The following is a 26620-nucleotide window of genomic DNA, read 5'->3' as shown; positions in this document are numbered from 1 at the left end:
CATCTCTTTGGTCTGATCATCAAAAACCCTATCCACTTCTTACACTCCTAAAAGGGTTTCTTCGGCTGTCCCCATAGGATAACCATTTGAAGAACCCTTTTTTTTCAGAGGTAGAACCCTTTTGGTTCCAGGTAGATCTCTTCTGGGTTCCATGTAGAATCAAAAAGTATTCTCCTATGGGGACAGCTGAAGAACCCATTTGGAACTCTTTTTTGTAAGAGTGTATACATCTGTTATCAGCATCAACTGAATCACTGAATCAGTGTTTTGTGCTGTTTGTTGTCATAATGGCTTAAGACCTTGAAGAACTTGGCCAAACTTTGAGAGTAGCCTCTCTACCACAGCATCAACTGATTGACATATCCACAGTGAGGAGGAACAGATCCCCTTTGTTTCTGTAAGGCAGCTGGGAGAAGCTAAGCCTTCAGAAAATCCTCCCTAATGAACAAACGCACATGCCAAAGGCTCCAGGGACCTCTGATTAATCACATCATAATGATCAGTGAATTTACTGTTAGCCCGGCGCCATGAGACGACGGCAGGAACACTTAGAAAAAAGGGTTACAAAATGGTTATACGGCTGTCCCCATAGGAAAAACCCTTTTGGTTCCAAGTAAAACACTTTTTGGTTCCAGATAGAACCCTTTTGGGTTCCATGTACCAGAGGTGTGGTCTCGAGTCACAAATATGATAACTTGCATCTCAACTTTGACTTTAACACCAATGACTCGTGACTTGACTTGGACTTGAGCCTTATGACTCGACCTGACTTGATACCCTCCCCAAGCCCAAATATAAAAAAATATGCTGTTAAAAAAAGTGTGCAGCATGTCAACTCTTCATTTAACGGATTACAGTTTGAATCGGACAGCAACCAATCAAATTGTTCCAGCTGAGAAAAAGTTGTGCGTGGCAGTGCAGAGGAACGTCAGCGGGGGAATTCAGATGGAGCCCTTGGAAAGATGGTACCCAAAATTATTTGTTTCGGATATAAAGAGGACGCTGTATCAACAAAAAAAGGATTGCAACTTGCAAAAACATGCGGAAAGAAAATTACAGACGGAGGCGCAACAATTTCCAACTTTCTTCGACATTTGAAGCTGCACAAAGAACAGTAAGTCGTGGCTAATATAGACAACAGCTATATATTTTATTACTTTACTAGTGTATCATGTAGGCTAACGTAACGTTAAATCAATGAGCCTCCATACAGTCAGTCAGTACAGGAACGTGATCATTGCACCCAAGATTGAGCTACAACTGGCTAGGCAGTTGGTAGCCTAAATCCAGCCTGATGTTACTGCTGTTCCTAAAACCATTGACATACGTTATCCTACTGTAACCACACAGAGAGTGTGTGTGTGTGTGTTAAGGTTGGGCGATTGTGTACAAGCCTACATAGCCTGATTGCGCCCCATAGCCATCCTCGATAGTCGATCACTATTAAGGGGGGGGGGGGGGGGGTCTTATGGCTACCCATGTATTTCCAATGCAAATATAACATTTAGGTAATAAATATATATTTTTAAAAGCATTCAAGATTTGCGTTAATGTAATATACTAACTATTACTCTTGTTAAAAATATGAAATAGTATTATATTGGGTGAAGTGCACATTATGACTTGTTTTGGACATAACTCAAAGTTTAGGACTTGAGACTTGACTCGGACTTGCCTGTCTTGACTTGGGACTTGACTTGGGACTTGAGTGCTAAGACTAGAGACATACTTGTGACTTGTAAAACAATTACTTGGTCCCACCTCTGCCATGTACAGTTGAACCCTCTGTGGAAATGGGTTCAACAGCACCTACACACACACACAAACACATTTTAAATACTTCATTTGAATCCACAAATCACATTAGAGTTGAAGGATTCAAACAATTCAAATGACAGATACAGTATCTTGACACTTATGGATACAGAAAGCACCTTCTTCTCCAGACAGATAGGCTATCTTGCATGTTGAATAGCTAGGGAACATGAAAAAGGCCTTAATTTGCTCATTTACTTATTTTACAACCAGCTGACATTTACTGTCCTTTCCCCTAATTAGTTTAGCGACTAAAGGTCAGACATGGTGCTTTACAAAGTGACAAATCAATGCTGGGATTACTGTGCAACTCAGAGAGGGAACAGAATTGTGTTTTTTTTTTAATATTGGTTAACCATTCTTGATCCATGTAAGTCCATTGAGAACAAAAACATTTAATTGAAGGCCTTGTCAATAGGCTTTAAACACAGCAATAAGTTACCAACGTTTTGAAGAAAGAATAAACTATTGGAGAAAGCATGAATCATAGCAAAATATAAACGTTTTAGCTTTAGGGATAAAGAACATATAATAATGATGTAGACTATAACAAAAATACAAAGTGTCAGATGATCAACGCTCTACTTGAAGACTTAACATTGAAAGTATCCTTCATCACACTGAATATCCACGACTGAGCATTTAATAACAACAAACCTTGAAAGATTGTCTGTGTTTGTATTGCTTGTTCCATCACTTGCTCTGCAGGAAACGATAGGACGCGCTGTGATGCGAGGACAATAGTGGGGGGTGGGTAGGCAGAACGGAGATTCCTGTGAGTGTGCATTGAGAAATAATTGAGCGCCGTCAAAGCCATTCATTCAAGACCTTGACGAGCGCAGCTCTGTAATTCAGCACCACAGTCTACTGAACAGCGCACAACGCAGGCACGACGAATGATAGCGAATGCCAGTGGATGGATTCAAACAGTGGCACAATATTTCCACACTTTATATTCAAACTAAAGTAATATTTCAGAGCAAAACTTAGTTGGATAAAGCTTTTCTCCACTCTCCGCTTGCGTGATGCTGGTGTAGGCAAAAAATGCTCTTTGGGATGACTGTCTGCTCCCGGCACCGGGGATCGGGGTCTAGATAGGCGTTAGGAGTGGTGTGGAGCTGCGGAAGAGCCCCTACATTCAGAAGGATGCTGGTGGGAAATGCCTGGAGACAGAGAGGACGAGATTTGTCGAAAGGCTCTAGAACTGCTGTCGGATCTATGTTCTAGGGGCGAAGTGCAAAACGACAATTGTGTGGATTTCATATACTATTTCCGAGATCTTGCCAGACCGAGATACTCAGACTCAGGTATGTTGTGCAATAATGTGAAATACAACATATTGATTTAGCTATAACAATTTTGAGATAGATTTTGTACAGGATGGTGAGATTTAAAAGTTCTTCAATTACTCAATCTCAGAATTTTTAATCATCCACACTTTTGAAAAGAGCGTTATAATAGCAAATTCTGCGGTTTTAAAACATTTTGCAAGACACTTTTTAGGCTAGTGACTTCTCTGGTTAAATAAAAAAAATATTATAATATCCTACAAGAGGTTTCCTGTGTTCATCAAGGCGTCTACAGCAGCACAAAAGGAGTGTTTTATTTGCGTGTGTTTTGACAGAGTGAAGGGGATAGGAGCCCCACCCATTTACCATTGCCCAGATAACATAATACTTTGAAGTTCTTGCTCACTGACTCACACAACCATCCAGTGGCAGCAGCACTCTAAATTATTCCTAAGTGTGTTATATTCTAAAGGTTAATTTGACTATTAATTTATTATTTATTTCAGCTGTATATTGACTTTGACAACTAAATTACCTTTAAGTGACAAATAGTGATGATTGATCAAATGGAAATTTTGTTGGTACCTCAGTCCAACCACCACACACTATCAAGTCACAGACCAGAGTGGTATGTGAGGACTCTTGTTACAGTAGGTTAGCTACTGGGCCTTGACTGATGTGTTTATTAAACATGTTACAAATTTCATTAAACATGCATGATCCTACAGAAGTTCTGCTAACAGATCTTTCAACGTTTAACTCTGTGACCTATTTACTGCAGGTTGCTCCACATAAGCAACGTTTTTTAGATGTAAAACTATTAAAACCGCCCAGGAAAGGGTGGGAACTAGTTTTGACCCTCCCATGTTGCCATCCATATCTGAATAATAGAGGACCACTATGAAACTTGATGCTTTGGTTTTGGTCAGGCCCACTTGAGAATCTGGTCTGGACATTTACAAATGGGATTTTTGGTAGGAAAATAAGTGGCCATAAAGCTACATAAACTGCTGGTATGAAATGCCTACGGGCAATGGACAGATGAGAAAAGTCCATATCATATCCTCTGGTAATGCAATAAAAAGCTTTTTTACATCCAAATCCATCAAGGACAGAGATGAGGTTAAGGAAAATTCTCTTTCCGTGTTTCTCACACAATCTTCTCGTGCTAAACAAAGCCTCTCTCTGTGGCAGTGGGATAGCATTGTCAGTAACCAGTAGCTTTCTGTGGATCCAACAGTCTGTTACCGCAGCCCTTCTAGGGGAAAAGCAATCAATCGGTTCTAAAGGTCCCTCTCTCTAGTCTCTCTATCCCCCATATCAAAATGACCTCTCACCTTCGCAATTGTGACTTATTGACATAATGTTGGTGGTGCTGCTGCTGTAGGTTTATTGAACCATGACAGTCAGTGTGCTTCCCTAGAGGAACTAGACAACAGTTTAATGAAAGGCCACAACCTGGACTTCCCCTCTCTATGGATGAGTAGCAGACTAATATAAACAACACAATGGGTCTAATGGGAGAGCCAATATGACCCACTGCCTACAGGCCTGTATGGTGTAGGAGTCTTCTATAATGAGACCACAAGGGGGCAGCTAGGACCCTCAGAGGGCCATTTATCGCCAAACTACCTCAACTTCATGAAAATCTAAACTTTAGTAGATCAAAACCTACTGAGTGTTGTGAATGTGTACGGATCTGTGAGGACGATGAATATTATCAAACACTATATAGAACTAATGTGATCATTCAGTGATGAAATCCCTACACTCTTAAAAAAAAAGTGCTGTCTAGAACCAAAACGAGTTCTTCGGCTGTCCCCATAGGAGAAAACTTTGAAGAACCCCTTTTGGTTCCAGGTAGAACCATTTTGGCTCCAGGTAGAACCCTTTCCACAGAGGGTTGTACATGGAACCCAAAAGAGTTCTACCTGTATCCAAAAAGGGTTTTACCTGGAACCAAAAAGCGTTCTCCTATGGGGACAGGCACAGAACTCTTTTGGAACCCCTTTTTCCAAGAGTGTACTCTCAACAGAATAAGGCACTTCAAGAAGCTTCTTAGGAACATTTATATGTTCATGCTGTTCTCCTGTTTCTGTAGTGTGAGGCAGCTTGATGTACAAGCACACCCCCTGGACAGGAAGCTTTTCTATCACAGGGCCTTATCCTCAATCTATTTCCGTAATGCTGAATGCCAAGCAGAGAGGCACTTGGTCCCATTTTTACACTCTTTTGTATGTCTCGGCTCGGGATCAAACTCCCAACCTTCTAATCTCCATGCCCACAAGGCCACTGAGTTGGTCTCCGTCTTCCGCATACGTCCTGCATAAAACTTCACGTCACAGTGGTTCTCAATCTAATCTTTCTTGCTATAGCCCATGTAATGTTAGTGATTATCCAACATTTCTTCATCAAAATCTCAGGATGAAATCAGAGGTTTGTCAGCCTGATTGTTACTTTAGCACCCACTGAATACAATAAGTGAATGGTTTTGATGCAGCGTCCATGTGAAGTGCCAAAGTATCAGTAATAACTGATCAACCAATAAACATGTATTCCCTAGTCCCTGACAGCAGGAGATACACTTGGACGCAACTGTTTTGGTAAAAGGCTGAGGGATGGGGCTGGAGTAGTTTCCCTGGAGGTATTGCAATGCAAGACTAGGGCTGGAGAAATGAAGCGACTCTTAAATTCATAGACAGAGCTATGGATGCAAGGACTGAGCCTCCATGAAATAAATAAAAATACAGTTTTAACTATGTTTTGAGGCTGTGCAATGTTTGTTTACACTTACATTGTTTAACCCTTCCTTTATGTTCCAGGTCAAATTGACCCAGAACAAAAATACTATTTTACGTAAAAATACTATTTTCCACTATGACCCTTCATCTACTTTCCGAAATATGGTTCTCAAACTGGTTAATTTTTTTTTAATAAAAAATGAATATAAAATAAGTGACATACATGATGTTCTGGGTAAATTTGACCCGCAATTTCACCCCTGCAATTTGACCCCCGCAATTTGACCTTGACCTTGTTCTACCGTATATAACCTTGGTCTAGAAACAAGCTGCTTTCTGCACAGGAATGGTGCTGATCACATAGAAACTGTGATGAGCAACACTTCATCTGAAGTCAATTTGAATAGTAAAAATAGAATAGTAAAAAATGTCATGAATGTCATAAAATGTCATAATTTGATTGATTTATGACTTTGGTACAGTAATCAAACATTTGGCTCTACATTTTTAACAGTTGGGTCTATCAACTCAGGGAAAAAGGCATATGAAAGAAGAATCTCAGCTACTGGAAAATACGTTTTGGGATATATTTCTAATATATTTCTAATCTTTATGTACTTACTGTACTTACTATACGGGCCAAATTGACCCGGAACCCAAATGGTGTAGGCCTGATCCAACATAAGGGAGGGGTTAAAACATTGGAGTGAAACAGACTCATATTTTGGTTACGGCAGTTGAAATAAGCACATGATGCATTTCTAAGTCATATTCTTCAAGAATCAGTGAGTACATTCATTTATAAGTCCAAAGTGCATGTAGCAACTCCAGATTGCCTCTTTAAATCCATCCTGCAACTCTTTTTGAAGATCAACACCAATCATGCATGTGAAATATTTGTTTGATCATCAGACAACCTTGGCTAACAGCTCCTCTTGCTTGTTGTGTTTCGTTCAATTGTATCATCAAAGAGAACGCTAGCCACAGTCAACACAGGTCATCGTGAGTGAAGTCTCTTAGATGTTTCATCTTCGCTAAGAGATCTATTTAAACATTTTGCATTGTTTAAAAAAGATATGCAATACTTCTGTTATAGTCCCCAATACAGTATTTCTCAAGACTGTTGGTGCCTTTACATTTGATTGTTTTTACACACATCATTTATAAGCAGGGGTTGGAATCGGTTCAGGGAACAGAACCGAAAACCATAAAATACATTTTTTAAATAGGAACAGAACCGGAACCAAGAACAAAAGCATGGGAACTGGTTAATAATGTTATTTTACATTCCAGGGATTTTTTTCTTAAAAAAACACAACAAAGCGCCCATGCAAAGCCCTGACTTTGTCACTCAGAAACTTATTCCAGTGTCTTCATGCCTTCCAGCTGAAAATCTTTGCCAGTGTGTGTGTAGGCTACCTGACCCCCCCGACCCTCCCTCAGAAGCATAGTCGGGGGAGGGGTATTTTTGTAATAATAATGTATATTCTTTTTGTTTTTGCTCAATCTGAGTGGGAGGGTTCCCCAGGCCCATCCATGCCTACGCCCTTGGTGCCGCTCTGCACACACAAGCTTGATAGTTAGCTAGCTAGCTCTGGTCTAGCTCTCGTCAGCTCTAGGTGGCATTATGTGTAATGTAATGGAACTGAGAGTCATGATAAAGGGCTAGCTCTGGTCCAAATGTTAGTTAAGCCAACTCAAAGACATTCAAAGTTCCTTCATAGAAGCGCTCCTCTGTAGGTACAATTCTGTGGACCTAATCCAGATAACGCATGTCATAACAACAAGATGCCCAGTGCGTCATGCACAGTGCTCTCCTCACCCACAAATTTCAGTCGCATCTCTCATCCTACACTACACTTGTCTGTCCACTTCATATAGATAACCTGCTCCGCTCCATAGAAACCTGCTCTATCCATTGGTGAAGTAATTTAATGTCGAGCTATGATTTCAGAGGTTTAAAAATTAACAGAAAGGAACAATATAAACTGTTACTTTTTTTGGGTTCGAACCTGTTCAGAACTTTATTTTTCTGGTCGGAATAGTGGAACTGAACAAAAGAAATTATGGTTCTGTTCAGAACAAAACGATTGGTAAATAATTTTGGTTCCAACACCTGTTTATAAAATATTGTATTGAAATATGTGAGAAAATGTGTGATTCCAAAAACTGTCGGACACTAATTTGATAGTTTAGCAGACATACTGTAAAAAAAAAAATCTTTCACACATTCTTTGACAGACTGTGGGGCTTGAATTGTAGGAGTGTTCTTTGTAATTTTAACCTTGGCTTCTTTTTAAAAGCTGTTTTCACACGTTGCTCTCATAACCTGTCTGAGCGTCTGCCTGAACGTCTGCCTGTCTGAAATGGAACACAGGATCTATTATGCTTACAGTGTGAAATATTAGAGAGGTTCAGTTCATTTATATGGATAGACCCTATCAAGGGAACCACATGTTGTTCCACCATAATTTGTTCTCTAATCCACAGTATGAGCAAACGCAACCATAGCAGGGCTGCCTAATTAGTACATTATATCCCCTATACAGCACATTGAATACACATAGTTCTATACATACTGGATATACAATTATAAAAAATGATATGCACACGTGAAATCAGCATGTCTACACATTTGGGTTGTGTGTGTGTGTGTGTGTGTGTGTGTGTGTGTGTGTGTGTGTGTGTGTGTGTGTGTGAGAGTGCTAGTGTTGGGTGGTTGCTTGTGGTTGATTAATACAATATTAATAATTAAAATAATTAAGCCAGTGCTAATTAAACATGTCAGTCAGTATTCCTTTGAGAAAGTTTTTAACTTTAACCCTGTGTCGTGTTTGTAATGAATTGAGCTGCAGATTTAATTAGAGGCAGTGGTATTTAGAGCACATTATATTGACTGCACCTTGTCAGTTTTAGGATAGGAAGAGCAGATTTGTCCCAGGAGGGCTGGGAGTTTGGTGGGACACAACTTTCATACATTCAATTAGCAAGGGAAAGAGCAATTCTGCTTACAAACTCCTCATATAGTGTCCTTGATTTCTTCTCTTTTTAGAACAGCCAAATTTAGATATACCAAAGATTGTCAAAATAGCAGACAACCAGATGAGTGAATCCTCAAAAACTGGTCCCACAATGTCTGGGCATGCCATCTCTCTATGGCTTAGTGCAGAAGCCCCAGTTGGTCTCCAGTGCAGTATGTGGGCCAGCTCAATGAGCCCATGGATCCCTGGCTGCACACTGTGAATGTGTACTGCAGAGCTGCAAAGCCCAACCAGGATGGAGTGGTGGGAGGAATAACTCAACACCAAATGAGGCTCCATTTCCCTCCACTGCTCTAGATAATCAAAAGGAAGTACGGCCGACAGACAGTGTACACAATAGATCTGATTGGAAGCTATGGCAGTTGCAGGACACTGACAGGGGCTTATTCACTGTGGACCAAAAGCCCTCGGTGTCTGTATAGCCTGATTCTCAATGACTGAGGGGAGACATTACATTAACATTTTAGTAGACGCTCTTATCTAGAGCGACTTACAGTAGTGAGTTCATACATTTTCTCGTACTGGTTCCCCATGGAAGTCAAACCCACAAACCCTGACGTTGCAAGCGCCATGCTCTACCAGCTGAGCCACACGGGACCACACAGAGACAGGGTGAGCTCATCCATCAGGTAGTGAGATGCTCTTTATGAGAACTGGAACTTATACTGATAGCCTGGTGTGTTCTATCTCAGACAAAAGCCTGTTCCCTTTCACTGTCTGTGAGAGGCCATTTGAGATGGGAGGACTTACTGATGAGTTAATGTTGACTGAGCAGTACTCTATAACCTGCTAAAACCCATCAGAGTTTTCCATCCCTTGCTAATGGATACAATTGCAGGCCTAGTCTTAAAATCCAGAGGACAATGTCCATCAAATTGCCCTTACGTCTTTCATTACAGTGATGTTTATGATAAAGTACACATTTTTGTGCAATATCAAGATGAGGAAAACATTGAGAGATATAAAGAAAAGTTAATAGCATAATAATATGTTGATATCAATACAAAAAATATCTTTGTACTATCCCTAATTCCATCTCTCACAATGGTTCTGTCTGTCCAGATGTTTCGGTCAGCCTGCTGTCACTGTTGGTGACCACCTGTGGCCTGGCTCTTTTCGGGGTCTCACTCTTCTTTTCATGGAAGCTGTGCTGGGTGCCATGGTGCGACCGTGGCCTTCCCGAGGGCTTGAAGGATGGCCACGGGGACCAGCAGCCAGTCCTGATGGAGATGGATGGTGTGGAGAATGAGTACAGCGAGGACTGTGTCAAGGAGCCCTCAGGCCTTTTAGCACCAGAGTCAGCCATGAAGATCAGCCACACGTCCCCAGACATCCCCCTGGAGGTCCAGTCCAAGCCCAAGGAGAACCACATCCGCCACATTGCCCGCGTGCAGCGCCAGATCACTGAACCCACCTCCTCTGTCCGGTCAGCCCCACAAAACAGAAACAATAACAAGGCAATTCAACTAACCCTGTTGCATTAGGTCTAGAGATAGCTAATGATAACTGGTTTCTCTACCCTCTGTAGGCACAACTCCTTCCGCCGCCAGATGAACCTGTCCAACCCAGACTTCAACATGGGCCAGTTCCAGAGACAGGAGTCCCTGGCCACTCTGGGCCGGATCAAACCTGAGCTCTATAAGCAGCACTCCGTGGACACGGACGACGGCAGGAGGGCCGACAGCTGCGGACGGATACACTTCATCCTCAAGTTCGACTGTGACCTGGAGCAGCTCATCATCAAGATCCACAAGGCCCAGGACTTACCGGCCAAGGACTTCACAGGAACCTCTGACCCTTATATAAAAATCTACCTGCTCCCCGACCGCAAGACCAAGCACCAGACCAAGGTTCACCGCAAGACCCTCAACCCCGTGTTCGATGAGGTATTCCTGTTCCCTGTGGCCTACGCTGAGCTGCCCACACGCAAACTGCATTTCAGTGTCTACGACTTTGACCGCTTCTCCCGCCACGACATCATTGGCCAGGTGGTGGTGGATAACTTCCTGGACCTAGCAGACTTCCCCAGAGAGACTAAACTCTGTAGGGACATCCAGTACGTCACCTCGGTAAGCTAACCTCTTTATGTCTCTCAATACAGTTCATATTGTCTTAGGTACATGGACAAGCAACAATAAATGCACTATTGTGACTTAATGAATTAGTGAATAAGGAGACATTATCTAAGAGAGTTTAGTGGGGAGTCACTGTTCCCCAAGAACCACCCCCATGGTGTTAAAAGAAGGCTAACATCAAAATATACTTAGATGAGTGAATAATACATGATCACACCAGGAAACACATGGGGTAGTGACCTACATTTCAGTTGGCAGTAAAGAGGCTGCTTTTACATGAGAGGATACAGAGCTGGAGATTGTCTAGATTATTCACATGGACTACGTGGATCACTATAGGGAGTTGTAACATACTGAAGGTTTCGTCTGTTCCATTGAATCTCACTGGACATGTTAGAAAGGCTCTGGAGTCTCATTAGGCTTCTACAGTCTCATTGGAGTCTCACTGAAGAAATAAAAACTATGGTGTCATTGAAGGATTGTAAGTTGTCTCAAGGAAGGACTGTAGTCTCAGTGAAATATATACAGTACAAGTCAAAAGTTTGAACATAACTACTCATTCAAGCGTTTTTCTTTAATTTTACTATGTTCCACATTGTAGAATAATAGTGAAGACATCAAAACTATGAAATAATACATATGGAATCATGTAGTAAGCAAAAAAGTGTTCAACAAGTCAAAATATATTTTTTATTTGGGATTCTTCAAAGTAGCCACCCTTTGCCTTGATGATAACTTTGCATACTCTTGGCATTCTCTCAACCAGTTCCATGAGGTAGTCACCTGGAATGCATTTCAATGAACAGGTGTGCCTTGTTAAAAGTTTGACCCAAGTTAAACAATTTAAAGGCAATGCTACCAAATACTAATTGGGTGTATGTAAACTTCTGACCCACTGGGAATGTAATGAAAGAAATAAAAGCTGAAATAAATCATTCTCTCTACTATTATTCTGACATTTCACATTCTTAAAATATAGCGGTGATCCTAACTGACCTAAGACAAGGAATTTTTACTGGGATTAAATGTCAAGAATTGTAAAAAACTGAGTTTAAATGTATTTGGCTCAAGTGTATGTAAACTTCCAACTGTCCATATTTCTGTGCATTTGGATTAGAATTGCTAAAAGGTATGACGTGGAGAAAGGTTAGTGGAAGATTGAAGTCAAATTAAAGACAGATCTAAAAGCTATCAATCCATTAACAGCCAGTCACTTTAAATAATCAATCAATCAATCAATCAATTTTATTTTATATAGCCCTTCGTACATCAGATAATATCTCGAAGTGCTGTACAGAAACCCAGCCTAAAACCCCAAACAGCTAGAATGCAGGTGTAGAAGCACGGTGGCTAGGAAAAACTCCCTAGAAAGGCCAAAACCTAGGAAGAAACCTAGAGAGGAACCAGGCTATGAGGGGTGGCCAGTCCTCTTCTGGCTGTGCCGGGTGGAGATTATAACAGAACTATGCCAAGATGTTCAAAAATGTTCATAAGTGACAAGCATGGTCAAATAATAATCATGAATAATTTTCAGTTGGCTTTTCATAGCTGATCATTAAGAGTTGAAAAACAACAGGTCTGGGACCTGTTGGGAAGGTGGGAAATATAGGCTAAAAGACTTAGAGTAGATATTTTCACAGCTTTCCTCAGGTCAGACTTTCACATGTTGACTCTCAGAGAATGTCAAGCTTGGCGACTTCCTAGATAAAACATTTTTTTCAACATCTACATCCTGTGTCATGCGGGTGAGCTCACTTGGGAGCCATAGGTTTGCCTTAAAGTGTAAGCAAGTACACACACAGTCACATACACACACAAACGGTCACACTAACACAGACATAATCTAGACAAACATAATGTACACAAATACACACGCGCACACACACAGCCACTCAGCCAACTGGGGCAGCCCCCCTGGGAACAGAGCATGGGACATCAGAAGTCCAAGCACTAGGCCATGCATAAATCCTACCTCAGGGTGAAGTTGGGTTTCAAACATCTCATATGTAACATAAAATCTGTAAACTGGCATCACATTTGGCCTTAAAGTTCTACATCTCCATAAATAAAAACTGTAGGATCGCATGAAGAGTAAGGAGGTCAAGAATTCTGTTTGAAAATCTTACACACCACCTACTTCTTTGATAACATAAATTACAAGTAATGGTAAATGTTTGAAATGGTTTTTTTTTACCATATCCCACACCTTCCAGGACCAGAGAGAGATACAAATACCCATACAAGTGCACCAGTTCCAAACCTTTTACTTGGTCTCTATAAGCCTCTAGGTCAGACAGCCACCTTTATGAGTGTTGAATTGAACTGTTAGACAATAGAACAGGATCAATGGCGGTTTATCCTGTCAGGAAGATGAAGGATCTGGATCTGTACGGATGGAGGGACCTGTTGCTGTTTACCACCTTGGTAACACTTTTAATTAGACACAGCTTAACTCATCTATTCTAGAACTCAGTAGAAGACCAATAGCCTCTTCAGGTTCACATTAATTGTTGGGCTGTTATAACAAAGATTACAAAGAGCGCAGAAACCTGTGTCCCTGCCACAACATTCAATAGTACTGATCTGAGCCAACTTGGGACATTTGTAGTTAGATAGTATTTTTGATTAATAGAATGACTGTTTGTGACATTATCCACTGCAGATGGTTTACTTTTAGTAGTGGTTTCTTTGCAGAAATTCGACCATGAAGGCCTGATTCACGCAGTCTCCTCTGAACATGTTGAGATGTGTCTGTTACTTGAACTCTGTGTGGCCGTGTGGGTGCCGGCTAAGGAGTATTGGTGTCTCTGAGGGGTCTTTGGCTTGGTTTGCTAACTACCTCTCTCAAGAGTCCTGTGTATTAAGTCAGAACATCTGCTGTCTCAGCCACTGCCTGTTACCAAGGGTGTACCCCAAGGCTCGATCCTAGGCCCCACGCTCTTCTTAATAGGGCTCCTTTTTTCTCCACTTCCTGTCTGAATGACGTGCCCAAAGTAAACTGTCTGTAGCTCAGGCCCTGAAGCCAGGATATGCATATAATTGGTACCATTGAAAAGAAAACACTTTGAAGTGTGTAATTTTTTTTCAAATAATGTAGGAGAATATAACACAATATATATGGTAGGAGAAAATCCAAAGAAAAAACAAACAGAATGTTTTCTTATGAGAGACCATCCTCTTAGAAATTCAAAAGAAAGGTCATATTGAAAATTAGCTCCCTGGATGCAATTCCTATGGCTTCCACAGGGTGTCAGCAGTCCATGTTCTAGGTTTCAGGCATGTAACTTCAAAAACAAATAAGAAATATCAGTTTTAGCAGAAGGACACAGTCTTGGAAATTTGTGTATGCGTGCGCTATTAAGACATTACACACCTGCTAAAAATCGGTTTCCTATTGAACATACTTCTTTCCGTAAGAAATATTATAGTTTGATTACGTTTAGGGTATCTAAGGAGTAAAGAGAAACCTATTTTGACTTGTTGAAACAAAGTTTAGGGGTAGATTTATGTTTCCTTTCTCTGCATGTTGAACGAGTAGAATACTCAAATCGATGGCACCAACTAAAAAAACTTTTTGGGATATAAAGAAGAATTTTATCTAACAAAACAACACTAGATGTTATAACTGGGACCCTTTGGATGACAAATCAGAGGAAGAGTTTCAAAAAGTAAGTGAATATTTAATCGTTATTTGTGAATGTATGAAACCTGTGCCAGTGGAAAAATATTTTGATGTGGGGTGCCATCCTCAAACAATCGCATGGCATGTTTTCGCTGTAATAGCTACTGTAAATCGGACAGTGCAGTTAGATTAACAACAATTTAAGTTTATATGTACATAAATGTTTAAAATCTATATTATTTATGATTATTTATTTGAATTGCGCGCACTCCAGTTTAACTGGAAGTTGTCCCGCTAGCAGGACCCCTAGCCCTAAGAAGTTTTTACATCAACAACATAGCTCAGGTAGTAGGAAGCTCTCTCATCCATTTATATGCAGATAATACGGTCTTATATTCCACTGGTCCCTCCCTGGATTTTGTGTTAAACGCACTACAACAAAGCTTTCTTAGTGTCCAACAAGCTTTCTCTACCCTTAACCTTGTTCTGAACACCTCCAAAACAAATGTAATATGGTTTGGTAAGAAGACCTCTGAGGGTTTAGAGCTTGGGGTAGTCACCTCATACAAGTACTTGGGAGTTTGGCTAGACGGTACACTGTCCTTCTCTCAGCACATATCAAAGCTGCAGGCTAAAGTTAAATCTAGACTTTGTTTCCTCTATCGTAATCGCTCCTCGTTCACCCCAGCTGATGAACTAACCCTGATTCAGATGACGATCCTTCCCATGCTAGATTATAGAGACATGATTTATAGATCGGCAGGTAAGGGTGCTCTTGAGCGGCTAGATGTTCTTTACCATTCGGCCATCAGATTTGCCACCAATGCTCCTTATAGGACTCATCAATACACTCTATACACTTCTGTAAACTGGTCATCTCTGTATACCTGTCGCAAGACCCACTGGTTGTTGCTTATTTATAAAACCCTCTTAGGCCTCACTCCCCCTTATCTGAGATACCTACTGCAGCCCTCATCCTCCACATACAACACCCGTTCTGCCAGTCACATTCTGTTAAAGGTCCCCAAAGCACACACATCCCTGGGCCGCTCGTCTTTTCAGTTCGCTGCAGGTGGCGGCTGGAACGAACTAGAAAAAAAAACAGTGTTCATTGTTTGCAGTAACTTTGTTGCAATATCGCAAACGGATGTGGCAGTTTCACTATTATTGATTCCAGCTTTAAGGCATTATCTAGGCCTATGAGAGTGATGCAGCTCTGCATTTTTGTTTTTCAACTATTTTAAGGTCATCTATAAATATATTCAGGCCCTATGTTCCTCCAGGAATGAAGAGAATTAAGTAAGTAATATAAATATATTGAAGAGTAAAGTACGTAAAGGGCAATCCATTTATCAGGTTGAGAGAATGACAGAGGGAAGAGGAAAAGGTCAATCAGGATGATTTACTAGGCCAACTGCTGAGAGAAGACCTGTCACCACTGAAAAGCAACACATCCAAATGTTGCTCACATTCCCACCAGGTTCATTGAGTATTAAAGGCCCAGTGCAGTCAAAATTCAGTTTTTCTGTGTTTTATATCATATTGTACAACAGCTGATGAAACTAACACTATAAAAGCATTTGGTCACACTTTATTTGGATAGTCTGGATAGTCTATGTAGATGCTCCACAGATGGCCATACTATCTTAATTTTTTTATCTCACCTTTATTTAATTCTTAGGGATAGGCGTCCCGTTGTGCAGCGCCTTGTGTCACCATCGCAGACTTTAGAGAAACAACAAATGTCGGTACATATAAGTGTCTTATATCGGCTGAAAGCTTAAATTCTTGTTAATATAACTGCACTGTCCAATTTACAATAGCCATTACTGTGAAAAAATGCCATGCTATTGTTTGAGGAGAGCTCCTAACAACAAAATACTTTTTCACCACGATAAGGTTTGATAAATTCACCTCTGAAGGTGAAATGTGTACTTATATTTGGAAATCTTGCTCTGATTTATAATCCAAAAGGGTCCCAGAGATAACATGAAGTCTTGTTTTGTTAGATTAAATCCTTTTTCATATCCTAAAAAAGGTCCATATAGCACGCATGATCGATTTTGTATTTCCACTCATTCAATTTGCAAAGAAAGGAATCTGGGAAAATCTAACCCTAAACGTTGTTTCAACCAGTCAAATCACGTTCGTATGTATTCCTCAGAGATCCTAGAATGTAACCAGACTTCACTATATCATTAGGGGTGTAGTATATCCTATAGGACACATTTGTTTAGAGAGCGACTCCTTCATGGCACGCAGATGATGTGGGCGGTCTTCACTTGATCGACTGTAACTTTGTCAAATAGGCACCAATCGGGGTCAAACAAAGCTAGCTAGAGAGCCAATGAACTGGGCTTTACGGGAGTATCCCAGTATCTGTCGCAAAATGTAGCTGATTGGATCAGTGTTATTTCCTGATAGTTGCTGGTTGGAAATACAATCTACACAGGACCTTCTAAACAGCAGGTTTTTGCACACAATTACAGTAAGGTACTTAATTGTTACCCAGAAATTATTTGATATTGATAAAACGGCTGCATTGGGCCTTTAAGAATCTTTTATTCACAAGATGACAACAGAATCATCCCAAACTCTGTTATTGTTAACTAGTCAAACATGAGTACTACCTTAGGTGGTTTGAATGTGTTAGCTACTCTGATTCTGTCAGTGTACATTTAGCAGATAGCAGCCCAGGGTAGCACAGCTAAAGTGGGGAATCATGTCGTTCCACAATGAGTCACAACTGCTGACTTACGGTCTAATGTTGTAATAAAATGACATGGTCTTACACACGGCGGCTATCGCAAAGCCATTTCCCCTCGCCATCTCCGTTTGTCTCCCTCTGTTTCTCTCTACTTACATGGTAGCAACACACCATGTCTATTAAAAGGCCCTTTAAAAAGAGAGAGAGTGAGATCCCAGGGTGATGGATAATTACAGAAGATAGACTGCCAGCATTCTCACTCAGCCATATTGGAGGCCTTTAGAGCTCCAGTGTAATTTCATTAAAAGAGCACAAGTTACCATAATTCCACCAATGACTTGACTGAAGTGCTTCAACGAATAGAGGGGACTGTTATGCTATAGTCTGCAGATGGAAGTGGTTCATTTGATTATTTAGCCTGAGAGGGATGGGTTGTATAGTTCCACCCCTAATCTCTCCTCTGTGTGTGTGTGTGTGTGTGTGTGTGTGTATGCGTGCGTGTGCAGAGGCCGAGCATGTCTGTGTGTGATTTGTACCACTTTACGATGGAAACCTCCTGCTGTGCGTTCTGAGTGACCATGTCAGTATTGCAAAGTGTGGACTGATGATGATGTAGGTTAGAGGTCACTGTGGTTCCTTGCCCTATGTTGACAGCCTTGATAAATCAACTCCTTTGTTTGATTCAATTGATAGTGATATTGGACACGGGCCAGAGAGCAGTATTAGCGCACCCTAATGTTGTTTTGGATACAGTAGATTGCATTAGATCTGCCATTACAACCATCCAGAAAGAACACTTATTGATGCTTGAATGGATGTGCCAATTTTACATTTTCCACCATGGCACCTGACCTTTTTCAAACTCCCAATCAATGTCCTTGTCTAAACAAATGAAAAGTCAACAACAACCTCCAAAATCATTCACATTCCTTGCAGGACAGGACATGAATTACGATGCACAAAGAACAAGACAATAAACAGCATACATTATTAGTGCAAGTCCTTAGCAACCATGTCCATTGATGTCTGGTGGATGTGATGCAAGGTGTTTTAGAGGCTTTGAAATGGAACATCAAAGTAATTAACTATCAGAGTTGAGACCCATTTATAGCAACATGCATTTTTCATATACAGCACTTTAGAATAATGTAGCGCATCAGACAGACAGCATGTTATTCTTAAACTTTTAGCTTAACTTTTGAGCTTTGAAGTCACCGTTTGGGACACTATTCCTACAAAAATAAATTTTCCAATTCAGGTCCGTCATCAATGAGTGAGCAATGAGCATAAATGGAGCTGTGTTTGCCTTTCAACATATTCAAACTTCAGTTACTTCATCAGTGAACATATTCCCTTAGTAAAACCCATTCCATAGAGAACACAGTGTGGTATATGAGGAACTAAACCCAGTTGCCAATATTGACAATGGGCTTGTCAGAGCCATGACAGCCAGGCAGAGAAGCTGGATATCCCTGGCAACAGAGCTCCAGCAGAGTGTGAGCTAGCTAGCTTCTCAGGGAGGCTGTGTGTGTGTGATACTGGGACTGACCACTGACCCGGCAGGAGGTGACCAGGCCAGTCCTGATAATGAGCGCTTCTCTGTGGAGAGCTGGACTGACCTTTCCTGCTGATGCAGAATAATGGGGCTTCCCTCCCACTGAGCCCAGGGGCCTGCTGACGGGAACCTTCACACAGGGGGAATGATCTGTTATAACATGCCTGTAGAGCTAAGGAGCACACTCACACCAGTGGAGGCTGCTGAGGGGAGGACGGCTCATAATAATGGCTGGAATGGAGTGAATGGAATGGCATCACCCACATGGAAACCGTGTGTTTGATGTATTTGATACCTTTCCACCTATTCAGCTCCAGCCATTACCACGAGCCCGTCCTCCCCAACTAAGGTGCTATCTACCTCGTGACACGCACACAAACACGCACTCACACAAAGCTTAATTCAGATGTCAGGCTCGTGCTAGCCAAGCCTGAAGATGCTGCTTATTTCGAGTGGGCTCCCAGCTTCTAAAACCTACAGGATTAACAGGGTTGTCAGGGTTACCGACCATTGTGAGGTGCATGCCTCAACTGGAGGTGAGACTCGTGGCCTCCATATTCCCTGCCGGTAACTAACCTTGTGAGTGATGCTGGTGTCTGACGAACGCATCACTCTCTCACAGAAAAGCTATTTTCAAAGGTGATAATTGGAATGCTGCTCTTCCTGTTAACTCAAACACGGTTCACTGTGAACCAGCAGAATCTCTAACAGGGATGCCAGAGCTATAATGTATGGTGACATCGTGAGACATTCAGTTACTAAACATTTTTCACTGATGTTTTCATTGCTTTGTAGGACAATGTGGACTTGGGCGATCTCATGTTCTCCCTGTGTTACCTACCAACGGCTGGAAGGCTGACCATCACAATGATCAAGGCTAGGAACCTCAAAGCCATGGACATCACTGGAGCCTCAGGTAGGGTCAACCATGTGGGGACTGGGGCTCTAGTCTAATATGACAGGGTAATATATCAAATGTAATTTCTGTCTCCCAGTCTTTTAATAACATTGGCCAATGAGCAGAAGGCATGACAAAACATATCAACGTAGCATGACTGTTGACGAGGCCTTGTCTGCATCCGAAATGGCATCATATTCCCTGTATAGTACAGTACTTTGACCAGAGGCCTAATGCGGACATACCCCATCTGTTACTCCTTGGGTTTACCCTTTCCCTCCCTGTGTCCCAACTCTCTCTAGATCCCTATGTGAAGGTGTCTTTGATGTGTGAGGGACGGAGATTAAAAAAGAGAAAAACATCCACCAAGCGAAACACTCTGAATCCAGTCTACAACGAAGCCATAGTATTTGATGTACCTCCTGAGAACATTGATCAGATCAGTCTCCTAATAGCAGTGATGGACTATGATCGGTAAATACATTAAAACATTTTGCAAAGCTTCTATGAACTGACCCCCCTGTCGTTATGGCAGCCGTTTCTGTTTTATTTTCTGCAAATAGCCGACAGACGATACATTGGAGATAATATAAGGCAAGTACTGGAAACAATGGAACAATGGAAACAATGGAACACTATGAAATATCGGGGACACCAGGCCTGGTTTTCATAGCTGATTTTGAAAAGGCTTTTGATAAAGTACGACTGGAGTTTATATATAAATGCCTAGAATATTTCAATTTTGGGGAATCTCTTATAAAATGGGTAAAAATGATGTATAGTAACCCTAGGTGTAAAATAGTAAATAATGGCTACATCTCAGAAAGTTTTAAACTATCTAGAGGAGTAAAACAAGGTTGTCCACTATCGGCATATCTATTTAGTATTGCCATCGAAATGTTAGCTGTTAAAATTAGATCAAACATTAATATTAAGGGATTAGAAATCCAGGGCCTAAAAACTAAGGTGTCATTGTACGCTGATGATTCATGTTTTCTTTTAAAACCACAACTAGAATCTCTCCACGGCCTCTTAGAGGATCTAGATACATTTGCTATCCTCTCTGGATTGAAACCAAATTATGATAAATGTACCATATTACGTATTGGATCACTAAAAAATACACATTTTACATTGCCATGTAGTTTACCAATTAAATGGTCTGACGGTGATGTGGACATACTCGGTATACAAATCCCAAAAGAAAGAAATGATCTCACTCCAATAAATTTTTATAGAAAGTTAGCAAAAATAGATAAGATCTTGCTACCATGGAAAGGTAAATACCTGTCTATTTGTGGGAAAATCACCCTGATTAACTCTTTAATCATATCACAGTTTACCTATTTGCTTATGGTTTTGCCTACACCTAGTGACCTGCTTTTTAAATTATATGAACAAAAAATATTCAATTTTATTTGGAACGGCAAGCCAGATAAAATTAAAAGGGCCTATTTATATAACGAATATGAATTCGGAGGGCAGAAATTATTAAATATTAAAGCATTAGACCTCTCACTAAAGGCATCAGTCATACAAAAGTTATACTTAAATCCAAACTGGTTCTCTAGTAGATTGGTACGAATGTCTCATCCTATGTTCAAGAAGGGCCTTTTTCCCTTTATTCAGATTACACCTGCTCACTTTCGGTTGCTTGAAAAGGAAATAATCTCCAAAATATCTTTATTTTTTAAACAAGCCTTAGAAAGTTGGTTGCAATTTCAGTTTAATCCACCTGAAAGGACGGAACAAATAGTACAACAAATCTTGTGGTTAAATTCAAATATAGTAATTGATAAAAAAACTGTATTTATCGAAGAAATGTTTAAAAAAGGTATAATTTTTGTGAATGATATCATAAATAGGACTGGTGGAGTAATGTCACACATGCAGCTAACACAGACATATGGAAATGTCTGCTCTACCCAAAATTACAACCAATTAATTGCAGCATTACCACAAAAATGGAAGAGGCAGGTGGAAGGGGATAAAAGTAAGGAACTTGTATGTCGGCCTTATATTAAAGAACATAAATGGTTAAAGAAAAGTGTGATAAATAAAAACATATACCAATTTCATTTAAGGACCAAAAAACTTACAGCTGTGCCATATAAATTGCAAAATAGTTGGGAAGAGATTTTCGATGTACCCATTCCATGGCACATGGTTTATGAATTGATACGCAAAACAACGCCGGATTCAAATTGAATTTTTGAATTTTTCAATTTAAATTATTGTACAAAATTCTTGCAACTAATAGAATGTTATATATATGGGGGATACAATCTTCCCAGCTCTGTAGATTCTGCTGTGAGGAGGCAGGGTCATTAGACCATTTATTTTGGTATTGTCCGCATGTAGCTCGTTTTTGGTCACAGGTCCAAGAATGGTTGAAGAATTGCAACATTTGCGTAGAACTAACGCTACAGATAGCAATACTAGGGGATCTGAAAAGCCATAGTCAATCAATCAATAATATAATAATTATTTTAGCAAAAAAAAAAAATTTTAATTTACAATCCGTGGAAGCTATGAGAATAGGAAGATTCAAATCTTTTGTGAAGCATCACAGCACAGTTGAAAAATATATGGCAAATAAAAATCCGAAATGGATGATGTTGGAAGATAGATGGGAAAGGTTGAGTGGAGCTGAAGGGTGGGACTAATAACAAGATAAACAATGTAGGGCATACGGGATCTGTGAAATGTGTATAGGTGCGGAGCTATTGTGAAATAGCACAGTTACAAGTGGAAATCAAACTGGATGGACAACAGAAATAGAGGAAGGACTAAGAACAAACAAGAGAGAACTATTATAAAGTAGACTGTGTCTGTAAAATGTGTATAAGATGTATAAATTGAAGGTAAAAACAGAAATGTTTATCAGTTTACTCCAATTGGGGGATCGGTGGTAGGGTTTGCGGGGAATAATAATAAAGGTATACTCTTTTAAAAAAGTATGTATGTCTATGTAGGTATGTGTATGTATATATGTGTATATGTATGCATACGTGAATGGATATATATATTTACCCCAAAAAATATGGGGGATTGGAAATGATGCAGACAATTACATTGGAAGCAACATTCTTTCCGCAATATTAAGCTGATCCACCCACAAAAAAAAAAAAAAAAAAAAAAAAAAAAAAAATTGCCGACAAGTTTGTGGTGATTACGATACACTGAACAGAAACTGAGAAAACAGTATATTAGACATATCCAAACACATAGCTGAGCCTCCCTAAGTGTAACACGTTTTAGTTGTTCATGGGTTTGGAAAGCAGCTGGCATTCTGTTAACCCAGCTCAATAGAGAGAGACAGCGAAAACAACATTAACAAAAAAATGAAAAAGGTTTGACAAACAAGCCTGGAGAACACAGAGTACAGCCTCCTTGCCTCCTGATGCTGTTCAGAGTAAATATTGGAGGAGTTGATATAATCTGCCAAACATCACTATAATTATTACACCAAAGAACACGCTGTTGTACAGGATACCAAACCTACAGGGCTTTTTATTCTGTAAGACATATTTACGATATGATTTTTATTATTATTAAGTAAAAATGTGTAGACAAGCACAAATCCACATGATTTTAAACAAAAACATGAATGGGAGTGTATGTATGGAAACAGAAGGTTTTGATGAGACTGTATGTTTGATGTGACCCCCATCCCACAGTGTAGGTCACAACGAGATCATTGGAGTGTGTAGGGTGGGCAACGAGGCAGAGAGCCTGGGTCGAGGCCACTGGAACGAGATGCTGTCGTACCCCCGCAAGCCCATCGCCCACTGGCACCCCCTAGTAGAGGTACAGTTTTTGTGTGTGTGTGTGTGTGTGTGTGTGTGTGTGTGTGTGTGTGTGTGTGTGTGTGTGTGTGTGTGTGTGTGTGTGTGTGTGTGTGTGTGTGTGTGTGTGTGTGTGTGTGTGTGTGTGTGTGTGTGTGTGTGTGTGTGACAATCCATTAATACTGTATGTCTGCCCGTCCGTCTGCCTTTCTATGGGAGTCAATGTGTATACTGATGGAAGAAGAAAGACTGTTTTATCCTTGACATTATGACCACACATCTCAAGGGGAAGTAGACAACAAGCCATAGAGCTCTCCTTCTCCAGCGTGTAAGATATCATAAGGTGAATGCACCAATTTGTAAGTCGCTCTGGATAAGAGCGTCTGCTAAATGACTTAAATGTAAATGTAGGGACAATAAAAGACAAGCGGGATTACATAACACAAATGTCTACTTGACTTGATGTGCCATAAACACAACAATCCATCCATGTAGCGGGAGAGGAGGAGAGGAGAGGAGAGGAGAGGACAGGACAGGACAGGAGAGGAGAGGAGAGGAGAGGACAGGAGAGGAGAGGAGAGGAGAGGAGAGGAGAGGAGAGGAGAGGAGAGGAGAGGAGAGGAGAGGAGAGGAGGACAGGAGAGGAGAGGAGAGGAGAGGACAGGACAGGAGAGGAGAGGAGAGGACAGGAGAGGAGAGGAGAGGAGAGGAGAGGAGAGGAGAGGAGAGGAGAGGAGAGGAGAGGAGAGGAGAGGAGAGGAGAGGAGAGGACAGGACAGGACAGGACAGGACAGGAGAGGAGAGGAGAGGAGAGGAGAGGAGAGGAGAGGAGAGGAGGAAGCTATTTAGAAAACACTACTCCTCCACCCTCATGAATTGACCAGAAACAGTTCCTGGACTACATAAACAATTACAGTCATGCAGCCTACATAGTGAAATAACTGAAGTGCCTGTCATTGACTAACATTGTAGCTGAACAGTCAGCCCTGGGGTGTATTCACTAGAACTAAACAGAACCAAACGGAAGCTTACTTAACCCATCAACCACACGCACGCACGCACACACACTTGACTTTTCATTATTTTCCCCTCGCGTCTGTTCATGCCTTGGTGTTTTGAAATCTTTGTGCAAGACTCGCTGACCCTCAAGACCACAGACAGTTGTCATCAATAATTCACATCCCAGGCCACACCCTCTTTATTAATATGCTCTCTAAAACAGCCATTTAAACTGTGCTCAAACCTGACCTCTCTCTCCCCATCCATCCATCCTTTTAAGGCTATTAAATGCCAGCTGGAAAATGCACACTAGTTGTTAAAGGAACTGCAATCTGAATTGGAGGTCCTCTAAAAGTAGAAACATTGAATTAGTGGTTTTTATGAAACGGAGCATGGCATTGCGGAGGCACAGTGCGTGACAATTGATTTGTGGACAGAGGCGCAACAGAACGCAAAGGGGGGCCAGGCCGTACACACAGAGAACAATTTTGAGGTAAAACGAATGAAATCTTCAGAGTGCATTATGTGACTTCAGCCTCCTAGTTTCCATTTGCCTAAAATTAGATTTCACTTCTGAATCTTTCCTCTTCGTGCAATTCAGCTGTCCATTGTATTCCTAGACCTCATATACTGTAGCCTGGTTGTTATGTTCATCTCTCTGACTGTGTTTCTGTCTCCTATCTGTGTGTTCTCTAGTGGGTGGGCCAGGGGACTGCAGGTGGAAGTCAGGGCGGTTCCACCAACTCTCTGAAGACTCCTCCCTCACCATGATATTATTATTATTATTATTATTATTATTATTATTATTATTATTATTATTATGTGGAGAACACAGGGTGGTGAAGAAGAGGATCAACAGAGAGCCTCAGCATCAAAAGAGTAGGAGAGCATTAAGCTGATGGTAGATGTTACACTCAGTTTCCCCGACACAGATTAAGCTTAGTCCTGGACTAAAAAACATGCTACATAGAGAATCTCCATTTAACAGTGCTTTTGATCCAGGACCAGGCTTAAACCATGTCCGAGAAACCAGCCCTATGTGCTCCCACCGCAGAGTCTGTGCCTCCGTGACATTCTTGCATGGGGGACCATGTTTAGTAAACTGCATGTCCAGTGGCCATTCATTAGTACTATTTGTTTAAAACGCAACAGTGTTCCAGTTTCAGTTGGGAGGTAACTGTATAGTCTTGTTTTTGTCTTGTTTATCACACATTGTTACAATTAATTGGTATTTGTTCTTTGGGTACAGTGCATGGGTTCTTTCTTTTTTCCTGTAATATTGTCATTTCTTATGCTCTTTGGTTGATTACATGTGAAATACTAGCATACTGTAAGCACAAAATGTACCATGAAACTAAGACCTAGTATGTAAATTGTCCATTCAGATGTTACTAAATAAATATTTATATAGTAGTTCCAGTGATCATACTGAAGAATGCACATACTTCTAGAAAGCTTTGACACAACTTGCTCTACAGATAGTAGAACCATCTGTTGATAAGCAGCTTGCTAAGGCTACTGTGAGGGTTAGGTTTTTTTCCACCTTTATTTAACCAGGTAGGCTAGTTGAGAACAAGTTCTCATCAGGTTTAGAATACGGTAAAGGTTAGGGCTAGGGTCAGTGGATAGTTAGCTGAAATGTTAGTGATAGCCGGTAGAGCATCTACAGATGGCCTATCCACAAAAAAGTATGTTCATTAAGTTTACCACACAAAGATTTTACGATCTCAACAGTGAATTGCTGTGTCAGGAAGAAAAGAGAAAATAAACACACAGGCCTTAGAGCCTGTCCTGAACACTTTTTCCCACAAACCCACCTGCGCTTGGAGGGGGGTTATAAGTCCCCAACTGGCCACAGACACTGACACACATGACGGATGCCGAGACTGTTGACAGCCAAACAAACAGTAACGAGGTGGGGTTGTGTCACACATGGAGCTAACAAAAATATATGGAAATGTCTGCTCTATCAAAAATTACAACCAACTGATTATAGCATTACCGCAATAATGGAGGTAAATCGAAGGGGGAGATGGTCGACAGACAAGATCCTTACCCTACATTAAAGTCAAATGTTTATTAATAATAAT

The 26620-nt window shown here is 40.8% G+C and overlaps 1 protein-coding gene across 1 annotated transcript; it reads left to right on the top strand.

Moving 5' to 3' along the window:
• The first annotated feature begins 2568 nt into the window (after positions 1-2568).
• Positions 2569-25943, top strand: syt9b (synaptotagmin IXb). The gene is made up of 7 exons (XM_055933563.1): positions 2569-3122; positions 9949-10312; positions 10415-10955; positions 19641-19761; positions 20046-20217; positions 23424-23553; positions 25227-25943. The coding sequence occupies exons 1-7, from the start codon at positions 2975-2977 to the stop codon at positions 25299-25301; spliced, it is 1551 nt and encodes a 516-aa protein (XP_055789538.1). The 5' UTR covers positions 2569-2974; the 3' UTR covers positions 25302-25943.
• The last annotated feature ends 677 nt before the right edge of the window (positions 25944-26620 follow it).

This window comes from Salvelinus fontinalis, chromosome 9 (assembly GCF_029448725.1).
Source record: "Salvelinus fontinalis isolate EN_2023a chromosome 9, ASM2944872v1, whole genome shotgun sequence".
Taxonomy (NCBI): Eukaryota; Metazoa; Chordata; class Actinopteri; order Salmoniformes; family Salmonidae; genus Salvelinus; species Salvelinus fontinalis.
The sequence above is the reverse complement of the archived record's forward strand: the minus strand, read 5'-3'. Positions and strand labels throughout refer to the sequence as shown.